We start from the raw sequence: 20,468 nt of genomic DNA on the forward strand, positions 1-20,468 counted from the left end.
TGGGACCTGGGCAGGGCGGGTCCTGGTGGGGTCAGCACCATGGCCAGCAGCAGTGCAGGGTACTGGTCATTGCTGGCTGGAGCAGCAGGGCACTGGGCACTGCTGGCAGGGGCAGAGGCTGGAGCAGCCATGGTGCAGGGAGGCAGGGTGGTCAGGGAGAGAGTTGCTGTGTGCTGCTTCTGTACTGGGCATGCAGTTCCTGGGCAGGGGAGGAGCTGGCCAGGGATCAGAGAGTTGGGATGTGCTTTTAAGATGGCTGCCAAGTGCTGGCAACTGCCTCTGGCCTCAGCATGGCTGCCAAGTGCTGGTAGCCATGTGACCAGAGGCAGGAGCTCCCCTTGGTGGCCACAGGAGCACATGGCAGGCTGATCTGATTTGGGAGTAAATCTAGTCCCAGGTTGCCTGCATGTGTAGATGCTGGCCCTATTCTTGTTTACTGTGCAGTAACTTGCTGTGCAGTAAGTTTAATGTGAAGTAAATGCACATATAGATGTGCCCACTGTGCATGAAACCAAATATTGGCAACACTTATGAAATAAAATTGTAATTTCACCCTAGATGATAACCGAATAGAAAAATCAAAATATACATATCTGTATTTCCATATCTGTCATGCCATATTAGGAACCTGTGTATAAAAGAATCTCCTGAAGCATTACTGTCTGTTTAGAAATGTTTCATGGAATTAACCTGTATTTACCTTATTATAGGGCTGATTCTACAAACACATACTCGCAAGAGTAGTCTCACTGGCTGCTGTGGGACAACTGGAAGGAATAAAATCACTCCTATGGATAACTGTGCATTTCAATTAGAGTTTCAATTAGAGTAGGGAGATGGTAGTATTCACACTGTGAAATGTTATCAGCTTTGCTCCCTCCCAGAAGAAGCAACCTTTAAGCAAGAACAAGGTCATTATAAAACTGAACAAGACAGTTTATTTTGGAAAATGAAACCTAGCTTTTCCTGGACAGTAAAATTATTTTCCTTGGTTTTGATTCTGTGTTTTCAGTCTATGTCCCAACCAAGCAATTTAACCAGCATCATATGTATATGGCAGATCTTAAATCATTCTGTCTTATACCTGGAAGCTTTTCTGCTATTCATAGGAACATTGTATCATTTCTGGAGCTGTAAAAATCTGTATTGTTCTGAATATTTTATTCAGACCAAAAAAATGACAAGAAATGATATATAATGTGCAACCAAATGTAAAAATAGATTCAATTATAAAGAACAGATTTGGATTTTTGTAAAAGATACAGATATATAAACAATACAATTAAGCATCATAAATAAAATAATATACTTATTATAAGTTCCAAAAACTTTTTTTTTTTAAAAAGTTAAAATGGAAATTTGTTTACAGATGCCAGTTAAAAATAAAAACACAATACAGTAGAACAATCATGCGTTTACTATCAAAACGTGGATGTAACAAGTTGTAAAAGTACCATAAATATACAGGCAAGTGATGACTTTTTTAAAAACTGATTTTATATTGTATTACTTAAAGTAGACATATTTCTCTCTACTCAAGATGACTCTTATCAAGAACAGATCCATGGAAACAGACACATTACTTTTTCACAGTTTAAAACATCTATGTTCTCTCTATGCATGTTATGGACATGAACAAATTTTTAATAGTTTCAGTTCTCTTTCATGAGCTGTTTCTGAATTCTAGCTGGGGCAGCTTATTAGCACTACTATAATGATCTTTCACCTGCATAATAATACACTACCACTGGATCTGATTCCACTATAATCCATAGCAAAATTCTCATTTATGTCAATGAGATGAGGATCAGGTCTTCTATTATAAAGAAGAATGCAAAAACTTAAAGAACAATCTGAATATATTAATTCTGCAACTTTTTCAATGGGTTCCAGGGTTTAAATGAAAGTATTTGATGGTTAGTCTATTTTAAACCACATTAATCTATTTACATCATATATACACATTTATAAATGTGGCAGCAAATGCTTGAATTGTGTTTAGCAGGTTCACAAAATTCTGGATTTCAATCCAAGGGGATTGCTTTAATGAACAAAGGCAGAAGAATATATATATATATATATATATATATATATATATATATATATTTAACATTTGATAATACTAGGACTTAAGGACAATGCTGGCTACTGGCAAGTAGCCAGGAATATGACAACCTTGAAGAGATTGCCAAGTGAAGCCTTTCAAGTTTTGTTCCAGGATTTTGAAGATGTTGCAAGAGGAGTCAACTCATAAAACATGATTTTGCTGCCATTGGCAATTTTTCCAATAGAACAGGATAAAGGGAAACAATATTGGCTGTGTAAACTGCATTCCCAGCCTGTGTGCTTCTCGGATTTCTCATAGGGAATTCCACCTTTCAAAGAAATCACACTTTTTGAAGTGCAGGGGAAGAAATAAACATTGCATGCACAGCGATGAGTTTTTGCTGACGTTCAGGGTTAGGCTTTGCTCCAGAATTTGTGTCTAACTAGCTACTGCAGCCTCTTGTGCAGCCATGTCCCAGTATATTGTTGTTGCGTCCATCCTGAAGCCTTCCATGTGTCTGAAGGGATGCTCTGCTTTCCATACTAGACGTCTGTCCACTTTGATCCTGCTGTTGTCTTAATCTACCAAAGAACAAAATGATAATATATTTTTTCTGAGCCCCAAACAGTATAAGGAGAAAAGTATTCCACCCATAGATATATGCACACATCTGTAGCCAGTGCCTAGCCTGGGCCTACTTATGTCCATGGTTAAACTTCTTTGATCTCCTAGACTTCTCTTTCCTGCTTCCCTTTCTTGTTTTTCTTACTCTTAATAGCGGGGAATTTCTTCATTCTGGGTGGATGTTACTTTAATGGTTCAATCCTGCCCTCATTAAAATACAAAGTCTATCCACAGATGTACAAAATATTACAGTTGTTTTGCCTCCAGCTTGCTCAGATTGAGACTGCTACAGGGAGAAGCAATTTGCTCAATACACTGCTTGTTTTGAATGAGTGGGAGAGTACGGGAGGAGAAAAAAAAATTGCAGTGGAAGAAGTCCTGGCTCTGCCTACTCACTCAGTGCTGATCAATATAGTTTGCCAGGCACACTACAGGGAATAAGCAACTGTCCCCGTTTTTATTTCTATACAAACATTAGCAGTCAGCATTAGGGCAAAAGAAATAAACAAATGGAAATGAACAAATGGAGTGTGCGTCTCATAATTACTGTCATGTTAGCATCTGATGAAGTAGATCAGTGTTTCCCAACCAGTGTGCCGCAGCATACTGGTGTGCCATTGGACACGTCCAGATGTGCTGAGGAATCTTCGGGGGGGGGGGCACTCCCAGTGGGGTGTGGCTACAGCCAGTGCTGTCACCACCACCCCACGCAGTCACTGCACCCCAGCCGGGCCCGTGCCAATACCCCACTAACCCATGCTCCGTGTTCTGCCACTTGTGCCATGGGATGAAAAAGGCCAGCTAATTGTGTCATGGGACAGAAAAGGTTGGGAAACACTGAAGTAGATGGTTGCCTACAAATGCTTATGGTTTTCTGAACCAGGTAGTCTCTCAGGTGCCACCCTGCCCTACCTTATGTCTGTTATATGTTGTTAAAGGCTCCTAATGTATTTTCTGATGTAAGATTTGTTTTCTTAAATCCCTTAGGAGCTTTAGACAATCATCTCCTATTGCTATTGTCTCATAAAAATGATAGCAACAGCAGGCATTTCAAGTGACACCCATCACACTAATCATTCCTTTTATCACAAGAATTCTCACTAAATCGGTTTAACAGTGTTTTGCAGTTTCTGCATAATTAAAATTTTGTATTTTTTGGTGTTTTCCCTTAATGTCCTAACAGCTAGAACTTCTTTCCCCTAGCCACTTGTGGTGTCATGCAATAAGCAAGTTTGGAGCTGTCATAGTTACTTTGAAGAGACTTCTCAGACAACAGAAGGCACACAGAAGTGCAGCACCTATCACAAGTAATAACACAGGCATATCACACACCAAGAGATGGTTTATAACTTGCAAGTAATACCTACTTATAATATATGTAGTTGACTTTTGTGACAGAGAATTATTATGAAACAAGTTTTTTCAAGGTCACAGGATGGAATCCACACCAAGAATAATAAACAAATAGAAAATGTTGAACGACATGAGAACCTTATGCCTAAATTAACATGAAACAACATAGTGACAAAGGTAGATACAGTATTCCCCAGTAGTTGACTTCAGGATTGGGTTCTGCTTTGCTCTCATTGATAGAGGCATCCAGGCCATACACAATATTAGCTGGGGTGCATTACCTTAATCCCAACTCAATTAAGGTTCACTTTATGCACCCATATCTACATGAGGGGGTCAAGCCACTGAACCCAACCTATAGCCAGTGCACAAATCAAGATTGCAGGGAACCACATCAACATTACTGAACCCCATGAGAAGGACACAGTTGCCAGTCACATCTTCACTTTCTGTGTGGTTAATTAACTGACCTATGTATCCATCTACATAGTATTCTGGCTGTTGTGCAGCCCAACCAAAATGCACTTAGATGTTTTGGTTCAAGGCATAAAGATCCTGGACATAAAACTCTTGTAAAATCCATCTATGGGTGCACATGTGCAAAGTCTAAGTAGAACAATACTCAGCACTGCCATGTTAGGTGCCTTAATGAATATTGGACCTAATTACAAATTTAGATCCTCCAAAAGCCCAATTCAATTGCACCTAAAGCCCATAGACACCTTAATTTCTGACATCTCATATAAGATGTCTGAAATTCTGCCAGAAGATTCCAGAAAAACTTCAACCTGAGCAGCTTGGTGCCTTTCTCATACCTTACCTCCTCCTGAAATTCACAACTTAGTGTTCCTCCACCCACCTTCCCTGAGGGGCCAACCCTGTTGGGTGATCTCAGCATAAACTTCATGGATTAGACTCTGCATAAATAAATAACTGTAGGAGGAAGAGGTTTATATCCTTTTACCTATAAGTTCAGTGGTTAGAGATCCTATCCAGGATGTGGAAAACCTATATTTAATGCCCTCCTTTTTCTGAGGGGTGCAAACACATAGATCTTTCCTGCCCAGACAGTGCCTTAATGACCAAACTGTGGATTATTGGGGTAGGAAGTACTTTCAAGCTCTCTTTTTGATGCTGTTCCAATTTTCATGGCCTGATCAAAGAATTATTGAGCCAGAGAAAGCATCACAGCAATCATAAACATAATTCTGAAGGCTAGTGGCTGCGGCCCTTTGAAGGGTACTATCGCTAGTACCACTCCCGTGTTTACAGTATATTACATGAACAGTCCTTGAAGCAAATATTAGAACTGGGGACTCCCCTTCCCAGTTGAGGAGCCAACCACTTAGCTATAGGCTCTTACTCCTGGTCTCTGGCCCAATCAGTCTTCGATTGTTCCAAGCAAAGTGGCAGAACTTCAACAGAAGGATCTGAGGGTGCTTTTTGATTCAATCTCTTAGAAAGTAGAAGCTGTGGGTCTGCCTCTGTTTAGGCTAAGAGGGAACTGAACGTAGGTCTCCAACATCCTAAGACAGTTCTCAGACTATTGACCTATCTGGATATGAGGGTAGCAGATCCTCCTGGCTTTCCTTAAAAGAAACCAGCAGATACTGTTGTATTTTGGGTGGAGACAAACATGGTAGGTGTGCTCTGCAAAAGCCTACTGGAACAAGCTCCTCAGTGGAGCTAGTGGATGGAACACCCAGTGAGCAAGTCCCAATGGTGGGTAGGTGCCAAGCTAAGCTGCTTGGAACTGTCATATAATATATAAATATATATTATGAAATATATAAATGAAATATTTAGGTATCTGGGGAACTTTATTGATGAAAATTGCAGGTATGTATGATGATTATGAGGCGGTATTTTTTGTGGGGATGCTATATGTTTTAAGCATGTCTTTGGATGGGTTTTTATTCAGGCAGGGAAAGGGTTAAAGGCTGGATTGTAGAGGGGCTGGGTGTGGTTTGGCTGATTGAACTCTGCCCTGGGGAATCCCTTTTCTGAGAACTCTGACTCTTTCTAGGGGGTGGGGGGAGGGAGGGTAGGAGATGTAAGTGGGGAAGCAGGAGTGTGCATGTGCCTGCTGGAGTCCACAGAAGCCTATTGGTGTAAAGACCTCAAGAGCGGAGATGGAGGGAGTCTGCACTTTTTGGTCTGCAGCAGAGTAGCTTAGAGCAGTGGGGCAGAGGCAACCTGTTGAAGGCAGCAGAGAAGCTGAGACCTTCGGGGACCAGGAGCAGCTCAGTGCAGAGTCAGCAAGGATTTTTGTTGGCCACTGGAACCAGTTGTGGACTGTGAAGTTACTCCAAGCCAAGGGTGAGAATTACAAATTGTCACAGTGTGGGGTCCCTAGAGGTGGCACGTTGCCCCTAGTGGCCTGTGACCATGCCAGCTCCACCCTGCAAGTGCCTGTTCCTCTCTCCTGCCATGTCTTATTGGAATAGATAATAAAATAGGGAAGCTGCCCTCAGGTTTCTGCTCAGTCACGATCCTAATGGACCCCACTAAAACCATGCAGATTCTTTAACCCCTTTCTGGGTCCTGCACTAAGTAGGTGCCTCAGAGGACACCCTAAGCCTTATGGGCTATGTGTGTGGCTCCAACACTGCCTCTTTACCATGCCCCATGCCTCACAGATGGTATTCAAACATCGTCTCTCTGAGGCCTTAGTCTAGCTTAGCCTTCTGCCATAACTGGGCCCTTGGCCCCTGTCTGCGCACCCCCACTGGCACTGGGGTCTATACCACAGTGTGTCTCAATGAGGCCTCCTTCTCCCCAATAGCCTCAGTCCAGTCCACCGGTAAAAATAACAACAGAAAACACAAGCCCCGGGGCTACAACACGACCATAACCAATAGGGTGGCCATCAGAGAGGACATTCTGGTTTTCTGCTACTCTGCCCTCTGTTGATATGAAACCTGATGCCTTTTCTCTTGAAGACAAAAATAGAGGGCATAAAGGCATCGGGTTTCGTATCAACAGAGGACAGCTGGACTGTCCTCTATGATGGCCACCCTAATAACCATACCCATGAGGTCCACACTCTATCCCTTTTAAGAAGGCAAGCTTCACTCTCAGTATAATGTGCCTCCTACCCACAAGTATTTATGAGCTCCTATAGCCCATTAATCCTACCAGCAGCAGAACAGGCAGTCAAACATCTCCAAGTAGCTTTCTGTACAAGAGCTCCTTCCCCCTTGGCTGCTGCCAGAGAACTAACTCTGCTAGCCCCAGTCTGGGGCTCATATGTACCCAGGACCCTGCTTCCTTCCAGTCAACTGACTGAGTGTAGGTGCCAGCTAATGCCCTCATTAGCCTGCCTCCCAGGCAACCTGCACCTGTGGAGCTCTGCCTAGCTTTCAGGGCTCTCCAGCTAAGCTGCTTCTGCCCTTAAAGGAGTAGGCACACTTTAGTGCGCTGCAACACAAGTGTTAGGATATAGTGTGTTTTAAACCTTTATGTTATGTTCTGCCTTCCCCAGTTCTATTGTAATGCTTTCCCTAAGTATTATCCCTATGTTTTTTTTATCCCTAAATTTAGCTGTCCTGTAATTGAGTATCTCACCTTGCAAGAAGTTTGTAGTCTCACAGCCTTGCCCAACTCAGGGTCCCATCACAGTATGTCTACATTGTGGAGGCAGTGCACGGTAGCTGGGACATTTCTGAATATACTCCACTCACTTGCTCCAGCTCAATCCTGGAAATATGCCGGTGAAAGACCTTCCAGCCTTTTAAGCCTGTTGGAGATTGAAGTCTCAAGAGTAGCTCTCCTACAGCCTATAGAAATTGGGCACCTGCAGCACTAGGTGGTATTTGAGCTGGGTTCTGCTCCTGGGGAGACCTTAACTAGTATTGGTTTGGACCAAGAGAGTCTTAAACACCTTACCGCCCTGAGTCTGTTTAATATACAGCTAGCCCAGAAATGCTGAATTTCAAAAGCCAGCTGAGAGGCTGTGTATCTAAAATTAAAGTAAAAAATCTCCCAGTAACAGGGCAAAGCAGAAAAGCACCAGTCTCAGCAAACTTTCTGAAACCTTTCAAGAGAACTTAGACTAGCACAAAGCCAGCCATCCCATCAGGAGGGATAACAAGAGAAACAGATGAAAGGAGGGACTCATGCTGAGTGGAGCTACAAAAGATACTTCTGTCCTAGACCTACCTTTCTCCCTCTAGTGAGGTTTTCTTGATGTTTCATTTCCAGAGGGAAAGTAGCATTTTTCCCTGTGAGTCAGTACCAGATCAGCTTCCCAGAACAAGCTACTGCTGGAGCAGCCATCATTAGGAGGAGAAACAAAACTGACACCTGGACCTTTAAATATTTCATGGCACTTCTGACAGAAATTGGAGGCTGAAGCCTGTTAGACAAGCTGGTTTCCAATGTGGAACATTCTCTCCTGCTTAAATACATTTCTTCTGCTGTTATACCTGGGGACAATATCTTCTGAATTCCAGAAGTCCTGCTGCTTGTGTTAAGCAGCTGCTGTGGTCCATGCTAGACCTGGGCTCAGTGATTCTTTTATATCCCATATCTACTGCACAGGACTCTTAATTAGATGATGTTTGGATAGGTTAGGGTTAGCACACTGGAAGTATTAGAGGAATGTGTTGTGCTAAAATTTTATTTCAGTGCCTGAAATCCTTTTTTTTTAATGTAAGTTAGTCGCCTACAATTAAAGACTGAATTTGACTGATGATTGTTGTTGAATTAATTATGAGTTTGTGATAGGTGAATGTGTGTAATAGTTATCGTTCATATTAATTTCCTTCTTTAGATGTTTAAAATCTTATTTAAAAGCTCTTTTTAAGCTCTGGAGACCCTAGAAAATGATAGGCAGCATAGCAAAATGGTTACAGCATTAAAGTGGGAGTCAGCGGGGCTAGGTTTTGATATGGTTTTGCTGTTAGCTTGCTTGAGCAACACTGGGCAAGATGCATCCCTTCTCTGCACCTTAGTTTCCCTCCAGCTGATGAGCTGACAAAGATACAGACATTTTTATCCAATAGGAAAAAAAAAACCTTAATTTTTTTTTCATGATTGAAACATTGAAATTCAGGATATTTGGGCTTGAAAATACCTTGGAAGCACTGCTGCCCAGGCTACCCGGCCTCCAGGCTGCCCCACCGCTCAGCTCTTTTGCTGCTCATTTGGTAGATATATTGCTTGGGCTTGCCAACAGGTCATCTGGAGTTTGGGTGAGTGTGTGTCTGAGCAAACCAGAGATTCAAAAGCAAGAAGCCACCTGTCCAAAGCAGACGAGAAGCTGGCATGATGCAGAAATAGCTGCTGGTGGTTCACTGGTTTGGAAGGGAAGATGTCACTTCCTTTTTTTCAGCTGATAACCAGTGGTCAACACAGATGTTGGTGGCAAAAAAGGTGAAATCTGCTCCCTATAACTGTGAACCTCTGGCTGCTGCTCCTGCTCTCTGCTCTCCCACCACCCAGGGCACAGCTCTGTCCAGTTACACTGCTGGCAAGGCTACTCAGGAGGTTAACCTATGTGGCTTGGGACAGACATTAAAAAGGCCAGAGCCTGAATTGATTCAATCTTTGCAGGTTAGTCAAACCTGCCTAGGCTGAACAAATTTGCAAGTGTACAGAGATTCACTCTGGACTGAGGAAATGCAGGGATGTTCCTGCAGTTATTCAGGCCAGAAGCTGAGGGGTGCTAGAATGCACCCTGGGAAGCAGGGAAGCTGTGTTGGGTGGGTATGGCCAGTCCGGCAGTAGCCTGTACTGAACTGGCAAGGGAGGGGTTTGATTCTCCCCTCCCTGTCCCATCCACATGGACCCAAGCTGGAGTCTGCTGGGCACTCCCCTGTCGCTGCTGTAGCAGCGTCAGCATGGCCAGATGCTGGCTGGCATGGGCCCTGAGGCAGAGGGGGCAGGGAGGGGTGTTGTTTCTGCCTCTGCCCCGTCTGCCTCCAGGGGACCACAGCGGGGCCTGCCCATCCCAACCACTGCCACTGTGCAGGGGGCAAGTGGCAGAATAAGCCCCCTCCACTGGATGCCGGAAGGAGGGGGAATAACTTTGCTCCCTGCCCCCTCACCTAAGGGGCCCTGCCACCCCCACCCGGCCATTGGAGTGGAGAGGGAGCAGGGCCCTTGATGGGGGCAGCACCCCCTGTTGTGGTGTCCTGGAGCATGAGCCTCTTCCTGGTGGGGGGGCACAAGTGGGGGTCAGAGGTGTTGCGGATTGTGCGCCGCAGCACAGCAGCTCAGAGGGGGCCATACCTCCCCAAGTCCCCCCCAGTGCTGTTGCCGCCATGTGCCTGCCCAATCTGCGGCAGCTTTCCCTGCCCCACAGCGTGGCCTCCTCTGCTGGAAAGAAGCTTGCACTCCAGGACACCATGACAGGGGGTGCTGCCCTCATCAAGGGCCCTGTCCCCTCGCCACTTCAGTGGCCAGGCCCCTTAGGTGAGGGGGCAGGGAGCGGGATTATTACCCTTCTCTCTGGTGTCTGGCAGAGGAGCTGGAGGGGCCTTATTCTGCTGCTTGCCCAGTGCATGGATTGGGCGGGGTGGGCAGGCCCAGCTGCAGTCCTCCGGGGGCAGAGAGGGCAGAGGGGGGAAACAACCCCCCTCCCCACCCCCTCTGCTGCAGGGGGCCATGCCAGCTGGCATCTGGCCACGGTCCCTCCACTGTGGCAGCGAGGCAGGAGCACCTGGCAGACCCTGGCTCAGGTCCATGCTGGTGGGACAGGAAGGGGGGAATTAAACCCCTCCCTGGCCAGTTCAGGCCAGGCTACTGCTGGGGCTAGCCATGCCCCCACTGCTGGAGCAGCCAGTGGTGAAATGCAGGTCCATGCTGGTGGGACAGGGGAGGGGTGGAGCAAATAAACAACTTCCTTGCTCCCTTCTGGGGCCAGCGTCTGGCCGGGCCTCTTCCCCTGCCTGTCCCTGCTCCAGCTGGGGAGCAGAGGGGTGGGGCTAGCCCTGCTCTGCTGGAGCTCACCGCATAGCCCAGAGAGCATGCTGGGATGCTGTGGGACTCTGGTTTAAAGTTAAACCAGGAAGGGGTCTGGGACAGACATTCCATAAACTGGTTTGAACTCAATCAGTTAAGTCTGATACTACATTCAACCAGGTTTATCTTAAACCAGTTTTGGACATTTTGAAACTGGTTTATGTGCACTGAACTTCTGTTCTGTTACAGACTTAAACCAGTTTCTGATCGCTTAAACCAGTTTATGTGTAATGTCTGTCCCTAGCCTGTGTGTGGAGGGACTTGGCTGGATATTGATGATATCTATATATCTGCAATATTTAAGAAGCAGATGGAGTACCCAGAAACAGACCAAAGTAAAAGCCTGGACAGAGCTTTGTGAGGGTGCTTGAAGCTATAAGCACCAGGCCTGTCTTTGGCTGGTTTGATTCAGGGAAGCAGGACACTATGAATTCTTTCAACAAACAGAATGATCTGACTCCATCATAAATTCCCCCTCAAAAATGGAACAAGCTGAGAGATCCCAAATTTCTAGCTAGCTGTGTGAGACAAAATTTGGGTCAGGACCAGGATCCTGCTTCCCAGGACAGAAACTGAGAGATGGTTTTTGTGTTGTAGAAATGAAGGGTGGCCAGAAGGAACTGAAGCAAGACCTAAAATGGGACTGGTAAACTTTCAAAATAAATTTAAAGCTGGGTAGAAAGGAATAGGTTCCCAGAAAGAACAGACCAATGACCTGCAAGCAGAGATAAAATCTTTGTTGGAGCAGCAGCTACAAAAGTCTCATACAGCCTAGGAAGCCCAGCTATGAAACTCCCTGTCTATAAAGCTATGATGCAACCTGACTGCTGTAATGAGAAGTTGTCCCTTGAAAGACAGGAGATCAAGAAAGCTCAAGCCAACTTGAACTTGCTAAAAACAAAGATTTAAGGACCTCCAGATTTCGAGCAAAAGTCAGGAAAGCTGTCATAGTGGATGCAGGTAGGAATTTGTTCAGATTTCACTATGCATTAAATCTGTGTTTAGACTCACGAAGCACTATATTTAGATTTAACTGTGCAGTCAATATCAGAAATGGTCTCATACAGTTTGTGAAAAGCCCCCTTTTAAATATGTGGCTCAGGTGAAACAACTAGTCTGTAGGCAACTGAACAGTGAAACATTTGTTCTGCCTGCAGGGGAAGAAACCATTATAACTGCTATATACTGTGCTAACTTTCCAGCAAAGGAAAGACGAGGACCCGGGGTTTGGAAGAAGCTAAGCTGCTAAAGCTGTCATGGATCTGAGTCAGGAAGAGGTCCTTTTTCATTTGATGAATGTTTCTGACAAGCTGCAAGTAATAAAAAATAGAACTCTGGTTGCAAAATGTGATTAGTGGAACTAGTAAATGCTGGGACAGAGGAACAAATACAAGGGGAAAATGAGCTACAGCAGTACAGTCTAAGAGGGTCTGAGTTAGGAATTAGGAATGGTTTTGTTTCATAAAGATACTGATTGTCTCTTGTATCTTGATTGTACTGCTGCATTGGTCCAGCAGTAGTTTGATATGGAGAAAAACTGGACAACTTAAACATCTACCTCCCTGTTTGTCAGTAGCAGAGAGAGAAGCAGTGTTACAAATCAGAGGCATAGCAGCAGCACAGTTAGCTGCTCCTGCTTCTCTCCGAAGGTGGCACCTGGGGCTGCTGCCTCCCAGTCACCTCCCTTCAGTTATGCTGCTGATACAGATCACTGAGAAAACATATCAGGAAGATGCATGTGAGCCTTCAAGCAAAACTTGACCCTCCCCCTTGGTTGTGATGAAGAAAAAGAATTGGTTCTGATATCACTGAAAATATCAACTGGGAAACAGACAGCATGGAGAGTACTATCTTCTTGTAATACCATAATAAAAACTTCCTGATCACAGGAAGAAAGCCTAGAGTTTAAAAAAGATATTTCATTGGAGATGGGAGAAACCAGCAGGTGACAGGTACAGATATTGGCTGCTCGTAAAAAAAGATACATTGAAAAAAGAGATTTTAAGGCTATGTCATGCTTTTGAAACAGCTGAACATGTTGGGGTTGCAAAATCCTTAACTGAGCTAAGGGAGAAGGTTTACTGTGTAAACATCAGGCAACAGGTAAAAAATGGTGAAGGGGATGTGATGACTGCATTGCTAAGAAGGGTTTTTCCTTTTTAGACTAGGTGAGCCCCTCTGCAGTAGTATTTTATTTGGGCATTGATAGAGCACATGTTGTGCCTGAGCTATTATCTGAGGGAGAGGTTGCTAATTTTATTTGCTGGTAGCTAAAGATTCTTTTACAAAATTGTCCGGAGTTTACCCAATAAAAAATCCAGAAGCTGTCAAAGTACCAGAGATTTTAGTGAATGGATTCCTTAACAGATTTGGGATCCCAAGTGAATTGTACACATAACTTGGAATCCAAACTGTTTCAGCAAGTTCATTAGATTCTAGCGATTGGACTATATGACCTACTGAGGCTAGCCTTTTCTATGAATCTATGACTCCATGGGTTAAATAGGTCAGGCTAGATCATCACAAAGGATCTTTCTGGTTTTAAAACCTGTTTTATCCCCCACTGGTCCCCCAATCCCTTTAGTTTCTGAAGGCTGAATGTTTAAAGGCAGCCAAGGGGCTTCAATTCTTTTTGGCCTTATATAGTATGTGCCGGGGTGAGAAACAAAAATATCTAACTACAGTTTCACTTTCCTGCACCCCATGTCCAGGCCTAGCAAGTTCTTGTCATCTGTGGATGTTTTATACTGAGTCTTTACTAGCATCCCAGTGCTTCAGTGCCTCAGCAGGGTGGTGTGAGACCCTTTCAAGGGTGCTGCCGCACTGGTGCTGCTGCTGCTGCAGCCACAGCCAAGAGAAGCTGCCCCGGAACAGGAAGTATCTGTGTTCCTGCCTGCATTCAGTTTATCTCCTGTTGCAATGGTTTCCCAGTCCAGCCCTGTGCACACATCCTGGAAACAGGTGAGTGGGGCAGTTTTGCCTGGTGGCAGCACTGGCACTGGTACCAATAAACTTTTATCTCATAGTCCTAATGTAAACAGGAGTTCCCCCTCCTACCACAGGTACCTTTGGGTCCGTCCCCACATGCACCTCCTGGAAAATGAAATTTCCGCTAAATTCAGGAAATTTACAGAGAGATGCCATAAGCCTAAAAAGAAAGTATATTTAAATGTGAAGTTTCTGGAGAGCTGGTATATTTAAATGTGAAGTTTCTGAAGAGCTGGGACATGAATTACTAACTTAAATGGCAGCAAGGTCTTTCATCAGTCCCATGGGACGCCCCTGCCCACTGCGGGACAGGGAAGCCCGGTTGAGGGAGATTCCTTACCCTCCATCAATGCTGACCTTGTGAAGGAACACCTTGAGGGGCTGGACACCTTCAAGTCATCCGGCCCTGACAGTTTACACCCTAGGGTATTCAAGGAGCTGGCGAGCATCATAGCTCAGCCCCTGGCACAGATCTTCGAGAACTCCTGGCGTTCTGGTGAAGTGCCCAAAGATTGGCAGAAGGCCAATGTGGTGCCTATCTTCAAGAAAGGGAGGAAAGTGGATCCAGCAAACTATAGGTCCATCAGTCTTACCTGTATCCCAGGGAAGGTCTTAGAAAAGAATATCAAAGAGGCCATTCTTAACAGACTGGCCTATGGCAATATCCTGCAGGATAACCAGCATGGGTTTGTTGCGGGTAGGTCTTGTTTGACCAATCTCATTTCCTTCTATGACCAGGTGACCTATCACCTGGACAAAGGATAAGAGATTGATGTCATATATCTTGACTTTAAAAAAGCCTTCGATCTGTTATCCCATGATCACCTCTTAGTAAAGCTGGCTAACTGCGACCTTGGTCACACCATGATCTGCTGGCTGGGGAATTGGCTCCATGGTAGGACCCAGAGGGGGTGGTTGATGGAAGTCAATCATCATGGTGCCCTGTGACCAGTGGGGTCCCTCAAGGCTCTGTTCTTGCGCCAACACTATTCAGCATCTTCATTAATGATGTGGACATTGGTATCAGAAGCGGACTGGCCAAGTTTGCTGATGACACCAAACTTTGGTGTAAAGTGTCAACACCTGAAGACAGGAGGGTGATCCAGGCTGACCTTGACAGGCTCAGGAAATGGGCGGACGAGAAGCGGATGGTGTTTAACACCGAAAAATGCACGGTTCTCCACCTTGGGAAGAAAAACCAGCAACATCCTTATAGGCTCAGCAGTGCTACGCTGGCTAGCACTGTGGATGAAAGGGACTTGGGGGTCACGACTGACCACAAGATGAACATGAGCCTTCAATGTGATGCTGCTGCTAGTAAAGCAAGCAAAACACTTGCTTGCATCCACAGATGCTTCTCAAGTAAATCCCAGGATGTCATTCTCCCACTGTACTTGGTGTTGGTGAGGCTGCAGCTGGAGTACTGCATCCAGTTTTGGGCTCCACAATTCAAAAAGGATGTGGAGAAACTTGTGAGGGTGCAGAGGAGAGCCACATGCATGATCAGAGGTCAGGAAAGCAGACCTTATGAAGGGAGGCTGAGAGCCATGGGACTCTTCAGCCTGGAAAAGCGCAGGCTCAGGGGTTACCTGGTGGCCACATATAAGTTCATTAGGGGTGCTTACCAGGATCTGGGGGAATGTCTGTTCACCAGAGCATCCCAAGGGATGACAAGGTTGAACAGTCACAAACTCCTCCGTGACTGTTTCAGGCTGGACATAAGGAAGAACTTCTTTACTGTCCGAGGGCCCAAGGTTTGGAATAAACTGCTGCCGGAGGTGGTTCAAACACCTACTCTGGACACCTTTAAAAGACATCTGGATGTTTATCTTGCTGGAATCCTATTATGCCTGCTAACTTCCTGCCCCTGGGGCAGGGGGATGGACTCAATGATCTTCCAAGGTCCCTTCCAGCCCTAATGTCTATGAAATCTATTAACTTCCTTGTCAGCCATGTCCCAGAAGATGAAGGCATGGGGAAGAATAAATTTAGCTATTATAAGCTACAGACATCCTGTGTTTACACAACAGAGAAGCATATCCACACCAACAAGTGAGCATACAATATTAGGGTAATGTGGGGGACAATAATAGGCAGGACCTACAGTGTATTCAAATGTTATTAAAAATAATGTGCCACATGCATATGCATCTGGTGCTCCACTTTGAAAACTTCCACTGTTATTTTTAGTTCCCTCATTTTACCATCAACTGCAGGCAATGATTATCTGCAGGAGACAAAAACGTCAATACCTAAGCGTGTTTTCTTGGACAATAAGTGGGATAGCTTGTAATCTGACTGCCCCTGCGGGGAATAAGAATTGAGCTTGATACACAAGGTCTTGATAATTTTCTGGCTGCAGTTTTCTAGGAGATTTTTCTTATGAATTGGTGTTTGCTGTTTTCTGTATTTATGAAACTGAACAGAGAACCACATTCAGCCTTAAAAACAACACAGATATTAGACAACAGGCTGATAAGGGAGGTGGCCACTGTTGTAATGGACAGAACAGTGTATTTGCAGGAATCCTAGACAGAACTTTCCAATATGGACTTGTACAAACTCCTGACAGAGGACCCCACAGCACAATACCAGGAGGAACTAGATAAACAAAGGATCTATCTCTGGAAACACAGGAGAGGATTACTGCTTCCACCTCCCAGACACCAAGGTCTGGCAACTTTTACTTATTACCCAAGATACACATTCCTGGCAACCCAGATGCTCCATTTTCTCTGGTGTTGGAAGCATTATGGAAGGAATTTCTGTGTATCTTGACTTTACCCTATTCCCATATGCTACTGGAGCTGCTAGCTATTTAAAAGACACCATAGATTCCTTAAGAAAATGGGACTACATTGACAAGCTTCCAGCAAACATCATATTGGGGTTTGGACTCGATTATTCAAGGTCTGTTCCAGCCCTTACTTTCAATGACTTCTAAATTTCTATGATATTACCTACCGTGGATGTCATGTCTCTGTACACCAACATCCCCCCATGAAGATGGATTATAAGCCATAAGAACATTATTCACAAAGACAAAACTGCTTTTATTTCCATTACACTCTCTTTTGTCCTCACGCAAAACTATTTCAGATTTGGGGATGCCTTTTACAAATGAAAGGCACTTCTATGGGCACACATATGTGCACACATATGACCCCGTAATATGCCAACATATTAATGACAGACCTTGAAGTCCGTTTCCTCTGCAGCTGCCCTTTTATCCCTCTGGTAATCGATGGCATCTTTACAATATGAATACATTGGAAGGTATCTCCAAAGAAATTTCATCAGAACTATAACAACTTTCACTCCTCCATCGAACTAACTTAGGGACACCACACAGATTTTCCTGGACCCTGAAGTGAAGGTTTGCAGCGGTCACATCACTACCAAACTGTATTGGAAACCAACCAACTGGTACAACTTCATGCCATCAGCTTTCATCCTAAGTACACCACTAGATACATCATCTACAGCCAAGCTTTACATTACAACCATTTCTACTCTGATCTCTCTGACTGGGATGAACTCATTAAAGATCTGGAGCAAGGAGTCCTACAGTTACAACACAATCCCAAAACTGTACTCGCCGAAATAAACAAAGCCAGTCTCAGGCCTTGCTTTGCCCTGCTACAATACCAGTCCAGAACAAGGACAACAGAATCACTGTGGTTGCCCCTAGCTCGAATACTTTAGACACACCATTAATGACCTCCAATCCCTCTGGAAAAGGGTGATCATCTCAAGGTAGCCTTGAGGGACAAAGCTCTCCTAGTTTACAGATACCCACCCCACCTCAAATGGCATCTTTCAAGCAACAGACTAACTCTCATCCTCACTGAGGTACCAGGCATTGCAATGGACCCAATTGCTGGCTATGTCTCCACGTCATTGCTGGACTGAATAACAAAGAGTACAACACCTGAGATTATTTCACCTGCAATTCTACCAATGTCATATACACCGTCACCCACTTACATTGCCCCTCTGCTGTCTACATCAGACAGATAGGATAATCTGTGTGTGTAAGAATGAACAGACACCAATCTGACATGAGGTACAGAAAGAAACAAAAGCCTATGGCAGAACACTTTAACCTTCCTGGACACTCCATCACTGACCTCAGGATTGCTGCTCTCAAGCAGCAAAATTAAAAAAAACAGTTTGAACAGGAAATTGCTGAATAAGAAATTATCCACCGACTGGCTTGTGGTAAGCATGGCTTATCCATTACCTGGATTAGTTTTTGTGACCCCTTTATTATCATGCATTTTTTCCTCATTTGTTTCTCCCAGCACTGCCTCCTCCCACTTGTCACCTTCTTCTCCCTCCTCCCTACTTACTCTTCTGCCAGTATTTTACAGGTCAGAACTGAATGTTTTTGTTTGTCTTGCACCTCTATCACTTCATTTAATGGCTCCCTGCTGCAAGTTTTTGAATTCAGCTACAATTTGATGAATAAAAGGCAAATGGAGCGGGAGAGAAATGTGCAAGTTCTCTAGCAGAAGTTAACACTTTTCTCATAAAATAATCAATTTTCAGGGAAGCATTTTCTCTGTTCAAAATAAAGTGGCCAAATAAATAACATCACAGTGCACTGCCTTCACCCTGCCTTCCATTGCACCTTCTAGCCTTCCTTTTAAGCAAAACAGAAGCTGAGCCACTAGGTGGTCTCTTGGGAGGCAAGCACGTGCACAGAGTAACATTTACTTTCACGCAGAATTAATTTGAATTAAGGTAAAGTTAAAATGCCAGTGAGAAAGGGCAAAAGTAAAGTAACCATGAAAGAACACAGTGAGCGTGTCCACACAAGCACCATAAAATGCACCGCACACATGTGATTTGGTTCTGTGAGCTGTATATTTGCCAAAGTTAGTCACTGGGGAAAAAAATTAAATACTGCCAAAAAAAAAGTGGTGTGGCACACATGGCAGAAGCATGTGCTGCCCAAAACTGAAGCCCGGCCAGCCAGACCCATGCTCCAGCTGCAGGCCAGGCTCTGCCCACCTGGATCACCACTGCTGCCATGCCAGGAGGCCCCCAGGTAAGGCTGATGGGGCCAGCTCAGGTGCTGGTCTCAGCCTCCCCCTACCACACCCAGGGCAATTTACCCCATGCCAGAGACACATGCAGGGGTGTTCCCTGGGGACAACTAATAGTGACACAAATATGTGCTGCTCCTAGATGTCCCTGGGGAAATGTATGTGATTGCTTGTCTGGAAGCATCAAAGAGCTAAAGAGCTGCTGTCTCTGGAGTCAGACAGGGTTCTTAGAAATGTGAGGCCACAGATAAGAAATGAATTCCAGTTTCATAGCTACCTACATTAAAACTGACTGATATCATGATAGAATTTAATTCACAATTATTACCAGAAATTTCCCGGGAGAAGTCACATGTGACATCAAGTTTCTTCTTCTATTTCCCCCAAACACCTAGGGCCAAATGCAAATCTTTCTTAAAGGCCCCAGTACAGGACTCAGGTGGTAGACATACAAGTAATGGCTTGATGGGAAATGATGCACTAACCTCACAATCGTGTTTCCTGCCATACAAACATCAGATTCCATCACACCTTATTGCCAGTGACAGCTAAAAATTGTGTCCATGTAGTGAAGGTGCTTGCTGAATGCTCTGTGAGGATTAGACTAGGTGTTTTTTGTTGTTTGTTTATGTATAGAGCTGCATGTTGCCACTAAGAGTTTAATTAAAGTAAAAGATTAGTGAAGCCTTAAAAGTAGTAAGGCCTTGTAAGATTAGTGAGGTCTTGTCTATAGTGAGGTCTTGTAAGATTAGTAAGGCCTTAAAAGTAGTAAAGCCTTGTATGTAGTGACGCAGTTAAAATTAATCTTATCAGAAAAATGCAAAAGCTTGTACTGCTATTGGTCAGTCATAAGAAAAGTTTGTAGTATAAGAATGTAAGTGGCTGTGAGTTAACAGCGTAGCTCAGAAGTTATAAATTAGCTAGCACATCCAGAAATCAGTAAAAAGAAGACGCAGCATTGTAAAAGCAGCTACTAATTTAGAAATTAGCTGCTAACTTGGGTTCAGTGGGCCAGTAGATCTCAAGAAGCCCGAAGACTAAATACCAAGGTCCTTCCTGGTACCCCTCGGACAGCACAGAGCAGGAACACCTGACTTCACTGAGCTTTATAGAAGGATTGCCTGACTTCGCTGAGGTTTATAGAAAAAGAACTTGTCGTACATCAGGCATCAGAGGGGACTGCCAATAAGTTGCCAATGCAAATTGTTATTGTCTGTCATTGTTGTCTTGTTATACTACTCGTAGTTGTGTGTTTGTTAAGTCGATAAATCTTTCTTACCTTTTTACTCCCAACCACTCTCTCAATACCGAACCCTCCTGCTGGCGGCTGAGACATTGCCGAACCAGGGGGAGGCCGGGGAGCCCAGAATCATGATCCTGAGCACCCCCTGCACCAGTGCTCCCATGGCTGGGGGGCCCCTCCGGGACCGGGGACCCCC

General features: G+C 44.6%; 1 protein-coding gene across 1 annotated transcript in view; it reads right to left on the minus strand.

Moving 5' to 3' along the window:
• Positions 1–2,474: 2,474 nt before the first annotated feature.
• STK32B (serine/threonine kinase 32B) overlaps positions 2,475–20,468 on the minus strand; it is a 170,505-nt gene continuing 152,511 nt past the window's right edge. The window contains exon 12 of the mRNA XM_006017036.1: positions 2,475–2,628. Coding sequence (XP_006017098.1) covers positions 2,490–2,628 — 139 coding nt within the window. The 3' untranslated portion in view covers positions 2,475–2,489. The remainder of the gene's footprint in view (positions 2,629–20,468) is intronic.

Source organism: Alligator sinensis, unplaced genomic scaffold (assembly GCF_000455745.1).
Source record: "Alligator sinensis unplaced genomic scaffold, ASM45574v1 scaffold421_1, whole genome shotgun sequence".
Lineage (NCBI taxonomy): Eukaryota > Metazoa > Chordata > Crocodylia > Alligatoridae > Alligator > Alligator sinensis.